This window comes from Melanaphis sacchari, unplaced genomic scaffold (assembly GCF_002803265.2).
Source record: "Melanaphis sacchari strain LSU unplaced genomic scaffold, SCAv2.0 Contig20_pilon_pilon, whole genome shotgun sequence".
NCBI lineage: Eukaryota > Metazoa > Arthropoda > Insecta > Hemiptera > Aphididae > Melanaphis > Melanaphis sacchari.
The window spans coordinates 5592129-5607066 of record NW_020271042.1 but is presented as its reverse complement, the minus strand read 5'-3'; the positions used below and the strand labels follow the sequence as shown (position 1 = coordinate 5607066).

At 22.6% G+C, this 14938-nt stretch overlaps 1 protein-coding gene across 1 annotated transcript in view; it reads left to right on the top strand.

Annotated features, from left to right (window-relative positions):
- LOC112593686 overlaps positions 1–14938 on the top strand; it is a 39349-nt gene that overhangs the window by 13906 nt on the left and 10505 nt on the right. The window contains exon 3 of the mRNA XM_025338192.1: positions 9326–9416. Coding sequence (XP_025193977.1) covers positions 9326–9416 — 91 coding nt within the window. The remainder of the gene's footprint in view (positions 1–9325; positions 9417–14938) is intronic.

Genomic DNA, 14938 nt, shown 5'->3' with positions numbered 1-14938 from the left:
CGTTTAGTATTCCAAACGGCATTTTGTAAAGTCGAACAGGCGCGCCGAAGAATAGATGGGTTCTTCTTTTTCTTTCATCACCATCGTACACCTAAACTCAAATTTCATACTAATACCTAATTTTACACATCGCAGATTTTTATTTTAAAACCATATTCGTATACTTACCACGTTATAACTCATTATATTGATATACTCTTAAATGTATATATATATAATATATATCACAAGGTAATATTATAACATTATGAAGCTTACGTATTTATAGAGCTTAAAATAAATGTCCAGTAGAATAACGCCATGAATATATTCAGCATAATATTTATATGCTTGACGTGCTTTGTTCGGCGAGAAAATTCAAATTTCAATCATTTGAGATGAAAAAACAAATGTAAAATAAAATAGAACTGATATTATAATAAGTTATTTGATTAGATTTATTTCCATTTATTAAGTCAAATAATTAATCAAATTTTATATTTAATTAAATAATTTTGATTTGAACATTTGCTGTTGGGTTTTCAATCATGTCAATATGTATTTATTTTTTGAATTATTTCGATTTTATCTACATTAATTTCTTTGAATATCGGAAATTAAAAATTTGAAAGAGACTAACTTAAACCTTGATGTCAATGATTTGTAAAGAAATGCAAGTTGGTCTCACTATGTTCATACTTAGAACTACTATTATTAATTTGAATATATATGTATAGGTATTTTCATTTTATGAGGTAATAAGTACTACATTTGATTTTTTTATATTTCCTTACTATAGAAATAACAGTTTTAGGAGAAATAGAAGTGCTTAAAGTTTCGTTTCGAAATTCAATAAAGTTTGGATTAAAAATTATATTAAGTATACACTAAAGTAAATATTTTCAAAAAGTTATGTTATAATTACAAAAAGTTGATAAAAAAAAAAAAAAAAAAGAAAAACAGTAAAATTAAAAGTTTGTAACTACGAAGTTAACAACTACTAAGAAACATTTTAATAAAATATGTAACACATTATGGAATTCTGAAACTTACATTTACATAATCAGATTTAAAACCAAGTTTTTATACTCAGTTCGTATATTTTTACTATTATTAACTCAATAAAATCTATTTATTTCAATATTAAAAAAAAACAATTGAGAAGTGTCTGTAAAAATATTATTGGGCACGGGTATTCTTAAAGTTATAATATTCATTGGATTATAAATACAGATATATATATATATATATATTATATAATATTTATAAAATATTTTATTTATGTATATAATACTTATCAACCTCAAATTAAATTAAAATATTGTTTATTCAATGACAAGTATAGTATACACAGTTAGTTATTAATATGTCCTAAATAAGAAAATATTATTCGTAGTACTTTTCAAAATTATGTATATTATTATTTTATACGCATAATGAAATTTAAAAATTATTTAGACTAATTTTGAACTAATTATACTACAAAATGTGTTCATACTGTGGTACCTAGGATACGCGATAAAAATACTATAATTTATTAATGATTAATAGTTTAATATAATATATATTTTTTTTTTTTTTTTGAAAAAATAAGTTTAATATATCATTAAATTAATAGAATTACTAATAGTATGTAGATTGCTATAACTACCAAATATAAATAGAATATAAAATATCTTTAGAAATAGAAAATGACACAATTCCTCAAATAAGCACTTATTGTTTTTCATATTTTAGATTTATTAATTAATTAAAACTAAGTTTATCCATTACAGTGACCTATTTAATGTGTGGTCAATGGTTATCTTAAAACCTGCTATTTAGCAGAATGACTTTTGTGATTTTTTATTAGTTGGCAAACCATAATCTAATTTTACAAAACTAAATTATTTATAAAATATTGCTATTACTTTTTTTTTTTAATAAAAACCTATTTAAGGTTGGATATTTTTGTATAAAAGATTTTTAATAATTGAATAATAATTTATAATATTTATTATGGTTTAGACTTTAGAGTTTTAATGTTATATAATAAATTTTATGATAACTAGTCTGAAGTTTTGAAATAATAATAAGTTTCAAAAGATATCGTAGTAACTTTAAAGTATAAATAATTATGTATAAATCTAAAAATAAAGCCATTGGCAAATTAATATTGAAAACAATGCTTGATTTTTAATAATTTATTATTCTTAATAACTATGACTGTAATGTATTTTAATTTATTTAAAAAAAATTTATATTTAATTAAACATTAATGTATATGTCATATATATTATAATACTATATAAGAGTAATTCGTGTGTGAGATAAATATTATAAAATATTTTCTATACTTATAAAATTAACTTATAAGAAAAGCCGAATTTAATTTCACGTAGAAGGTATTTTACTGTTGAAATAGATTACTCAAGTAGTTGTATTAGGTAAATAATTTAACACGAAGGTCATGAATACCTTAATTTTCGAGGCAGAACATTGGCAATAACAAAACATAATAAACAATACCTCTTCTGTTTGCGCTGTGCAATTATTTTATATTATCATTTTTGATATGTCCTATTTCACATATAATTTGTAACATCTATAAATTTTACAGGAATTAAATATATCTATATAACGTACGTCCATCGCTATTCACATTTTTTCAGTAATTAATAAATATATTACGTGTTTGGTTTTCAATTAATATTAGATATACTAATTATAGTGCATTTTTTTATCTTGAAAAGTATTTTCTAAAAAATTACATAATACTATTTCAAAAGTTGCTTTATTGTGGTTTTTTTTTCTTGAATAATAATCATAGTAAAAAAATATGCTTATTTAAATTTTAAGGTTTATTCAAAATAAATTATTAAATTTTAATAATATTATTAGAGTTCAAATAAAGAACAATTCTCAAAATAATCTTCATCATCAATATTTTGCAACAAATTGACTATTTATATGATTATTATTTATTGAATATAATTTACCAAATATTAGTATTCTAACTCACAGAAATGGAATTTTATGATTAAATGATAACTTTCTTTTAAATTATAACTGTTACTTTTAGTGCAACAAATTCATCAATTGAAAAATGTGAATTACCAATTTATATATACTTCCAAATCGTTTTTATAGCATTTGAAATATGGTTTTATCAATAACTGACTATGAACAATCAATACCAAATAACCTTATTCGAACTCTGCATAAAAAATTCAATTTCACTAGAAATAAAATTGTTTTTTACGTTTTTATAATGTAACATAGCTGTCGATATGTCGGTATCTATTGATTTAATAAAACATATTTCTTGTTTTTACATTAAAGGGAAAGTTTAGAACAGTGGTAAAAGATGACTTTAACATTTATTTTAACTGTATCTTAGGGTATACATCTTAAAAGTTAAAAAATAACGTTATATTTAATTGACATACGTAAAAGTTTAGTTAAGTAATTAAAATCACTAACTAACTAACGTAATTAATATTTCAAAGGTTTTAGATTAAAGATTAATTTAAATTCAATCAGCAATAAAACATTTTTTTAACCAGCGATTTATAAAACAGTTAATTATATCTTAATAAATATAAACATTTACTTTTTATTGAAAGAATATTATTTTTTTAAAGTTTTGATATTTTTCTATAGTTGAAAATTCTATTTAATATTTTATAATTATCATATTAATTATTTATGTTATAAAGAAATATTATTCAAACTATAATATTATAAAAATCAATAGTTCGAATTTGGAATAATTTCGCAAAAGTTTTCAGTTAGTAAAATCTAGTAAAATATAAGACTTAATGTGAAACTTATAGGTCAGTTCAGTTGTAAATATTAACATCATTTATTATTTTTACGGTTTCATTTAGTGGGATTCAATCCAAATATTATTTGGAACTAAGTATTTTAAATACAATTATGAAAATTAAAAATTAAAAGTAGAATTGGACATCTATATATTACCATTATCAATTTATTTTAATGTTAATAGTTTAAAGGTTTTGTGTAAATTTTTTTTTTATTCAATTCAGATAATAACATATTTTAGTATTATTATTTATCATAATTTTATTATTATAGCTAAAATGACGTGTAAATGTTTATTTATAATTATATTTTATTCAATTATTAACAATGAATTAATTTTTAACACTATATATTAATATGTAAGATATACTTTTATATTACTGAAAAAATGTATGTAAAATACTCCAACATATTTTTAAACGTTAACATTTTTTCAATTTTTTTTTTTTTTTTTTAGAAATGTGTTATACATTTTATAATTTGATCAAACAAATCTATACGACATGATACAAAATCGCCATAGTAACATTTGGAAAGTGCTTTCCAATATACTGTAGGTAATGAAAACGTAGGGGTAACAAAGTATCCGAATAGCCATTAGCTATGTTTTTTAAGCTTTGTCTGTACATACACCCGGTGGACTTTTAAAGCGAATATTGCATTATCATGTTTTTACTGTCCATTTATTCCCGTGTTGTAGTTTGTATGCAAACCCACTGGTGTATTGAAAGTGTACACAGTATAGTATATAACAAAATACATTTTAAAATAAAAATACGTTCACTATGCCTGAGACAAAAATGATCGCTAAGAGGGATGAATTAAAATCGAACCGCAAACATTTGGCAATACAGTTTTCCCACGAGGCTGGTATAAAGCTTACGAATATGAGCCCATAAAACCCAATCCGATATGAACAAGAACGTAAATACGACCTGACATCGGGTGTTTGTTAACAAACTTGTAAACAACACAGTTCTCCTGGGACTCCCTTAAAACTTGTAAGGTTATATTTGTCATAACCAATTAAGCGTTTTTATTTAATTGCGAAATATAACCGATTATTCCCAAAGGGATAGATGTCACTCCCATCATACAAACTATATACTTTTAAAAGTTATAAATGTAATGTATAAAATTTTCAAAACATAAAATTTGAATTTTTTAATTTTTTATTCAATTATAACTACGCTGTATAAAATAAATACTTATTTTAAAAACGAACAAAATTGATAGACGACTAAAAAAATTAATTAATACAAAAGTTAGCATTGAAAAATAATATTTTTGTTATCCTCTGAGTATCCCTAAATATTTTCATAAAATCCCTTTTGCTTTTTTTGATGAAACTTTTTAGAGCATTTTAGGCCTTTTTTCTGGTCATAAGATTAATTCAACCTATTATTAAAATAAATTTAATGTGAACATAAAAACTATAGATATTTTATGGTATATAAATATATCTACATAACTAGTAAATTTTGTACAAAAACATAAAACTTTGTCAAAAATATACACATATTTTGTAGGTATCATAGCATTTTCCGTTTACATAAATGCTTTCTATAAAATATACTCATTAATCATTATACTCCTTAGTAGTTTTGTTGACAATCTTCTTTTTGTCTTAACTATAAAACTAAAAATAACCATTAGAATAAGCTAAATGGAATATAATAGTTTAACTTTTAAAATATTTGTATAAATTAGTCCTGTAAATTAACTATTTAAGATTTTTAAGGAGCACTGCGATAATAGTGACAATTTTAACTGCTTTATTTTGAGTTTCAGTTAACCAAAAATACTATTTAAATATAATATAACAGTTGTACACTGGTCATGTGTCTATTGCTATAATTTTTTTAAATTTCCAAAAATAAATTAATAGACAAATTTTAATATTTTCTAAATTATATGCGCTTGTTGAAATATAATTTATTAATATTAAATTATTGGTTAAAATAAAAATGTATTTTATAATTCTTTTTACTATATCAGAATGTATGTTTATCATCATTATGGTTTTTACTATCTATACATGTTTAAAATAAACATATAATAGTAACGTTAATAACCACTTATTCTGCAAATGAGAATTTAATCGACGCACAGAAAAGTATATAACATCATTTTAATGATTCATGATAGCCCGGAACATCTTGCCTTATTTTTGTTAATAGTGATATCAATTATAATTCATATACCTTATAAAAAAAATATTCACCGATATTAAATTCACAAAAAATGTTCAAAAGTTGTAAAAATAAAAATGGTTGTCATCTGCACTAAATAGTTAATATTATTATAATTTATAATAAATAGATAAAACATATTTATTTAATGATACTTAACATTAAATAAGTTACATTCTATGAGCAAACGTTGCTTCAGTTTAATAACAGTTTATGCTTCAAATTGTTTTTTAAATATAGTCACTAAACATAAAATAATATATTATATGTATATATTATAGCCTATATAACACAATGAAACTCACTTGATGATATCAATCGTTTTAAAATCATTGTATTAAAGGAAGGGGAAGTAAAGTAACAATAAGGGATATTTAATTATACTATTTATAAATCCTGCTAGAAACATCGTATTTGAGTAATATCTCATTCGATGTAAACGACGCAGGTTTGTGTTGCATAAGATGAATAATTAATCTACAACTTGAGTGGGTACCTGATCGCTTGGTATTAATCTAACAAGATAAGACCTTGGCAGTAAGTTTCAATTTGCATACCAGTTGCTCGATAATAAATCCTAAGCCCCTAAACGGCAATTCATTGCTCGTTTAGAATCGAGTGAGCTGCAAACGAATGATGGAGAGAAAATCATTTTGAATTCGGAATACGGAGCTATATTATATGTAATACTCGAATGTATTTATTTATTTATTTGTTTTTATTTTTACTTAATATGTAATGGTATATTTATACAGTAATTTTTTTTTTTAAGTTTTTAATTTCAATTTCACTATATTATACTTGCAGCTTTACATTTTTTTTTGGACAGGAAAATTGGGAGGTTGATTCTTGACTTTTGGTATGGTCGATTAGTCCTTTTGTGGGTAAAGGAAGCTTGTTAGAACTCAGATGCCGTATCGGTGCGTGCGGTTAGATTAAAATGGACAAAGGGCTACGGACTGAGGACATAGAGGATGAAAATAGAGATGAAGAGAAATTCGGAAATTGGCTTGTTAAAAGTTGCCATGTCGTCGTAGTCAATTTATATATCCACGACACAATATATATAAATATACGTATATAACAGAATCGGTAAACCAGGTTTGAGTTTTTCCCCGGAGGGCCAGCTGCTACTATGAAACCGATGAACCATGAGAAAGAAAATATTTGATGAACCGTTTGAACGCTTATATAGGATAAATGGATGCAGTAACTCGGAATGAAATAACCTCGTATATACGTCAAAAAGGCAATCATAATACGAAATTTAAAATGAAACTAGATATTGAAAACATAATGTCACAGGGAAATATACATAATCATTTCGCATTTTTCAAATTGATTTTATAACCGCGTTAACAACCAAAACTGCATGATTTGTATTGTCTACTATTTTAAAATAGTAGGTAAAATGTATACACATTTTAAAGTAACTATGTCATAAGCATATCTTGTTTGCTGTTAATCTGGGAATAATATTCATTTTAAATTTTAGATTTAATACAATCACTATTTATTAATTAGTAATTAACCAATCATTATGTTTTAACTTATTATTTTTAATTTTTTTAGCACATTACCTTAAGAGATAATTTTTACTGATATTTCACAGTTTCACTTACATTTAATTTATATATCATATTTTAGTATAAACTTACAAAAAAATAAGACTTTCCTATGACTACATTATTTTATTATTATTGTTACAATCAGTTTTCACAATCAAATTATATGTAAATTTAATAGAATAAAATATGTACATATAATATATTTTAATAACAATCATTGGGTACTATTCATAATATTGTGAATGAGATATATTAATATAATTATTGTTTATATGTGTTATTGATTAACACAAAAGTTCTAAATACGAAGATTCGTGACTCGCTATGTTATATTCACGCACATATTATGAATAGATTGGAAGAACTAAAAAATATTCGGTTAAAATTCTGTAAAATTATCTACCATTGTTGGCTAAAAAGAAAATAAATATTATGAGAGAAGAATCATTGCATTTTATTGCCAACCTTTGTGACGGAACGCAGGAGTTCGCAGGCAATATTATTATTATTATTATTATTATTATTATTATTACTATTATTATTATTATTACTGCGGTTATTGTGGTGTGCAAGATTTCATAACTTAGCGATGAGGACAGAGAAGTATTAGGGCGTAGTAGGATCGCTAAAAAAAAATAATTTTTGATCAGTAACCGATAAGGGAAAGAGACGGTTGAATTATTCACGATATTGTTTTAGGATTTAGGGATAGGATAGAAATTCCAAGTCGTAAACATAAGATTGATGTATATCTTTAACATAAAATAACAGTATATTTAACAAGTATGACATTTTAATAAGCAATTTTTCTTATTGAGTACTAACCATATAGTTAGTTAATAAATATAGTTTTTATAAAGCATATTATAATATTTATTTAAATTTTTTTTATCACCACAATTCCAATGTGCCAACTATTTAAAAATTATTTAGTCATTAGTAAATTTATACATTTTAATTTTGAATTCGATTTTAAAAAATTAAGTAAGTATAAATTTTTATATTTTAGATTTAAAAATCTAAGTTTATTAAATATTAAATCATTGTTTAAGCGTCTAATGACAATCAATTATCAAGATAATAAAATATTCCTAGTTTGTAAAATTTATCTACATTTTTTAAGCTCATACAAGTAATAGTAATATGAACACTCAAAAATGTAGTTTATTTTATATGCATGTGCATAATTTCAAGTTACGATTATAAGACAATTATAAAATGTCAACCAAGTTTAATACGTATAACAGTAATATGAACTTAAAAGTAAATTGTATGTAGGTATTTAAGAAAACATTTCACATTTAAGTTTGACAACATAAAAGTTAATAATTGCTATAATAATCATAAGCTTAATGTGTATATATTTATAAGAGATGTTTGGCATGTAACGTTTTTGTCTCTTTGTTAAGAATATAATTATAATCTTTGTAAAGTAACATAGAATATTATTAACATATTATAACCTTTTCTTTTCATATCTCTATTATGCCTATTCATATAATAATATAAAATACCTCGGTTATTCTAAAATAATTAAAAATTCAAATGTTCCAAGATGAAAATCCTTAATACATAATTTATTGGTTAGTAATAAATTGTTATACTATTCTAATACTTAATAAGTAATATCAATTTAGCATGCATCATTTTATAAAAATTATTTATTAATTTTAAATTATATTAAAAATAGTTAATAATATGTAAATAAACGAAAATAATCTATTTATCACAAGTATAGAATTAAGTATTAATAAGGTGTGTTTGATTATTTTATTTTAGGTATACAACATTGGCTAAAATGGTAGATACCGATACCGGCAATCTTTTCATCGTCGGTTCGTTTAATAAACGTACTGATCCAGATTTTAAAGTAAGTATATTTATCAATTTTTAAACGTATAATTTTAATTAAAATATAAATTTAACATCTTTACTATAGACGCTAACTGCGTAAATCCAGATTTTCTGGTTTATTCTGTTTCTTAATTTTAAAATTTTATAATATGTAACTTTCGAGATAGTGTACCATCAAAAAATATTTGCACTTTTCTTTTGTGTATTTGTTTTTCTAAAAACCATGCACATAGTTTCTTCTCTTTTTATCTAAACAAAAGGATATGTTTAACAAATTCGGATTCTAGTGGGAATCATGAAAATACAAGAATGGCTCCTAGGCCGTCGAGATATTGAAAAAAAGTTACAAAAAAACAAAGAAGTTTTGTCAGATGAATAATGTTTGAGGAAAAAAAATCTATAAAATAGCTTAAGAACTCAGAAACGTTAGAAAAAAAGAGTGATGAACTTTTTTTTATTTTTTCCTTTTTCCCGTGTCTGAGCACTCAAAACTTTTCAAAACTCATTTTTATTTGTAGTTTTAAAATTAGAATTACTACGTGCATTAGATATTAGTTACAACAATATATTTTGATTGTTTTAATACAATTCAAAATAAACTATACGTTGATATACTATAAGTAATTATATGACATTTTAATATTATTTATACATTTTAGTAAGTAAGTATAATAAATATGCATATATCATGCAAAAAGTACAATCAACATATAAAACTTAATATTTATTAAAATAAATAGACGCAAACCCTTCTATCAGCATAATGTTTTTGGTGGATATAAAAAGTTTTTGCTCATTACAATAAAAATACATATATTTAATTTAGAAAATACACAATAAATAAAAGAATAACAAAAAAGAAAAAGAGTTCCTTAAGAATAAATTATGTTATTAAAATTTACAATAATTAAATCTCTGATAGTTCTAAGTTCCTCAGCTATAATTTTAACATATTTAAATTAGAAAAGCCATGAATATTAATTTTAAGTGATCTACATATTTAAATAGCAATAGATGTATACAATTTAATTTAAATTTGCTTTTTAAAATATTGGACAGATATATTAATATCTTCTTTGTATCGTTAATTATGCAAGTAAATTAACTTGGAAATTTTTCGTCTAAAATTGAATAAACTTAGTAAAGTGTTATTAAAATACAACTTATATAAGGGCGGCCCATTAAGTTTAAAATATACAAGACTATTACTATAATACATAGGCTTAAGTAATAAAAATGTAACTATTCTATTTAAGGTAATATTTATTCTAAAAACATATAAGTCATATGCATGTCCCCTTATACATATTCCATAGTTGACTATGGACTGAACCAATGAAAAATAAAGTAAAGTTATTATCGAAATTGAAAATAAATCATTTTTAATTAAAAACATAATAGAACAATTTTTGCATAGTGTTAATTAAATTATTAATTTGATTATTACATCTTAATTTATTATTATTGATATACCTAAATATTTAATAGTGCTTACTTATTATAATATTAAACAACTTTAATAAATACCATTACAGTTTGATGAGTGAAAAATGTTGTCACAATATGTGTTTATAATTTTTGACTTCGTCTTAAAATAAACATACTTTGATTTATTAATATTTAACTCTAATAAGTTATTCTCAGACTAATAATTTACTTTTTTATGATAACATTAGCGTTTTCATACAAAAGATCTATAATTTTATCAAAAAATGACATAACTGTTACATCTGAATAACTGTATATATATATATATATATATATATTTAAACTAAGAAAATGTATTATACAAGTTTTTAGAATTTGTCATATATGGGTTAATGTAAGTTTACTAGTGTTCAAAAAATGTATAATTGATGATTTTATTATTTTTGATAGAATTTTTTTAGAAGATATTTAATATTTAATTACAAACTTATATAGATTGATATATTTTTATTTCGCTTAGAAATTAATAATTGTATTTATGTTACCAATCCGCAAAACTAATCAAATTAAATTTTGTAATGCAGTTTGTTGTAGTTATAATCCTCAAAAACTAAGTATAGAGGGGAGGACTTGTATTATAGTGGATACGTATACTTGCGAGTATAACAATGTTTTAAATCCGGCTTTACTAAAAGCTGTAGAGGCTGGCCGAAATAATGACGGATTTTCAGAGCCGAACCGTAGGGGAAATTTGAAAGGAACACGTGTAAAACGGTATAAAATGCCTATTTATTTTCTCATATATTATATTTCTGTTTATGTGCATTTTTTCAATCATGTTACTTCGCGGTCCATCGGGTTTCCGGCGTTTTTCTCTTTCGCAAATGTACGTTGGAGTCTGATATCTGTTATGCCTATACGGAAATACACGTTTCACATTTTTTTTAGCCTTAACCAAAAATATTTTTCTGCATACCTTTTTAGTTTTTATATATTATCATCGGTTTTTTTCCCTAACCTCTATCAAAAGAAAACCATAAACGATTCGTTTGACCGGGAAAAATTGCGAAAAAGTTATGAGGAGTGTGTACGTAGGTATACTATTTTTTTTTCGCATCTCCAGTGATCCGTCATTGTGACGAGCGCGTATATCGTTCCACTCGACCGATCCCTCTGTGTGGTATAAAACAGATGGCTGTGTGATTTTTCAAGTATAACTTAGATTGCAACATAGTTTCTGACGTAGTTTATTTTACTGCGAGCACTAACATCAACATCTTGATTTCACGAGGTCAAACAATATCAGCATGGCTTGAATTATTGACATTATAAACTATTGTCGCTTATACAAAATTAAGCCATAATCTGAAACTAGCAAAATAAACAACTGTGATGTAAAAATGAGTTTTAAAATATAATATTATTATTTAATATAAATAAATAAATTATACTGTTAAAAACAATAACTGATAAAATTATAATCTAAATTATATTACATTCTAGTAGCAACAGCCAGCTGTGTCGCTATTTTCCCTAAACTTTTATAGCTCATATCTAATTTGCATATTTTATATGTAAAAAAATAAATACTATAATATTAATAATTTACTAATAAGAATATGTGCGTTATCTTTCAATCAGAAATCAATTACAAATAAAATGTTATTAAATATATATATTATTATATATTATGTAAATACTTACATAATTATAAATCTAATTCATAATAAATTATAAAATAGCACAAATTAATAAATATAGGTACAACGGTTATAACAATATAAATATAAATAGGATTTTGATGATCTAAAAATTAAAACTTAAAACCAATAAAACTACATAAACTAAAAGAACACTGAAAAATTACCAAAGTCTTTTAAATAAATAAATTAAATATACAAAATGAAAACATTATAATTTCAAAATATTGTTTAATGTTTAAAGTTTAAAGAAAGTATGTAATATTAAAATTTATTTAAATAAATTGATCTTTTTATACGTGCTAGAAACATATTTAAAATTATCTTATAAATTATAAATATAAATATTTTTTTTTAACCATGTCTTTTTGCATGAAAAAATATTATAATTGGTATTTTATAGTTACTGGAAACGGTGAAAATATTCAATTATATTCAAAAGTTTGTTTGAATACATACAAATGTTATGAAATAGGTAAAAGTGGTCTAAAAACGTACATATATTATATAAAAAGTAGGTAAGTGGGCACTGTTCTGCTGTGTATTTAGTATCAAGTGGGTTTATTTTTAATTTTTTTTTTTTTTTAAGCTATAATGAATAAATTTAAATATATTTTTATAGTGCATTTTTAAGTTTTTTAAGTAATTTTCGCATATGTTTAAGGGCACTTTTTGAGATTTTTTAGGGCATTAAAATCCCAACCCTACTAATTACTATTATAAGTTTTTTAAATTTGAATTAAATGTTATACCATTTTAAACGATAAATGATTCTGAGCGAAAATAGTCTATCAGCCTATATCAATAAATTATAATAATATGTTTTTTGATTTACTTATAAAAGAAATTAACTTTACTTTTAGCATTTTGTTAGATCGACAAAATTTTTTTTTAAATATTGCACAATTATACTATAATACTATTAATTATTATAACAATATATTATATTATTTATAGCACATTTTATCAGCCTACTCAAAATGGAATAACATATTTTTATAAATACCGTAAAACAGTAAAAATAGATATATGGTACCTATAAATAGATAACATTTTAAAATTAATTAATACTGTTATAGCATAATAGTAAAAAATCATGCTAATATAAAATAAATAAAAGTTTAAGTTCACATAAACTATGATTTTAAATTATAACAAATTATTTTTCATACCGTTATTTATTGTTTAATAAGTAATTTTATACAAAATAAAACTTAAAATGTATATAAAAAAATAATCATTTTTATACATTTTTTAGATTTTATTGGTTTTGTATAAAAACTACTTCTTCAGAATCTTGTATTACATTTTTAAAACTAAGATACAAAAAAAAAATTACGAATTTTTAACTACAAAATAGTTTGTAGCTTTTTTTCGATTTTAATGAATTTCGTTAAAATTCTAACTTTAAATACATACAAAAAAAAAAATTGTGCATATATATTTTTGGTATTTCTTTATAGCTATAAAAATAACTTTTTTTGGAATATTATAATATATTTTCAAGTATTTTAACGCTGCAAAATTTTTTTTATCAACATTTATAAAAAATAACTAAAAAAAAATTAAATATTTATCATGCCTATAAATAACTTAAAAATGTGTTAAACATTTAATACGATAAAATATCAAAAATTGTTTATGGATAAATAATTACTTTATGGTAGAATTTTTAAGTTTGACCATTCTGAAATACAAACCAGATCCAATTTTTTATCCATAGCCAACCCCACATTTTTAAAATCAAATTATTTTATCGACAATTATCGGGTATTCATCTACAAAAAAATAAAAAAAAATAAACAAAAATACTCATAATAAAATCAACATATTTATTGCTCCACTTAGAATCTAAAATGTGAAACAAAATACATTTTTAGCTTAAAATTATATAATTAGAAAAATATCTATGATTTATGAAACGATTTTAATGATAGGTTAGAACTATACCTAAGGAACTTATAAATATTAAATGAGAAAGTTATCAGCATTGAGTATCGTATAACAAAATATTATAGGTAGGTACACAAAACGTAAGATATAAATTAAATGAAAAAATAATAAATAGGTATAATAGCTCAATTTCTACGAATATAAGTTTTGTATGAGAAAATTCGCGTTTAACTCAATACATTAAATTTTTACCATTAAAAGACATTTTTAGACTGTATATTTTTTTTTTTTTTGTAAATATCGATAGAAAATAATATCCTTTTGATTTTAAAATAATGATTTAGAAAAAAAAAACATTTAAACAATTCTACTAATTTTTTTTATTAGAAAAGAATAACCCTCGGCAGTATGGCCATTGGGATAAGATACATTTTTTTTTTTTTTTTTTAAAGTGTTACATAATAAGAAAAGCTTAAATAATAATACATGTCTAAATTATATGAGTAATTATAATGAT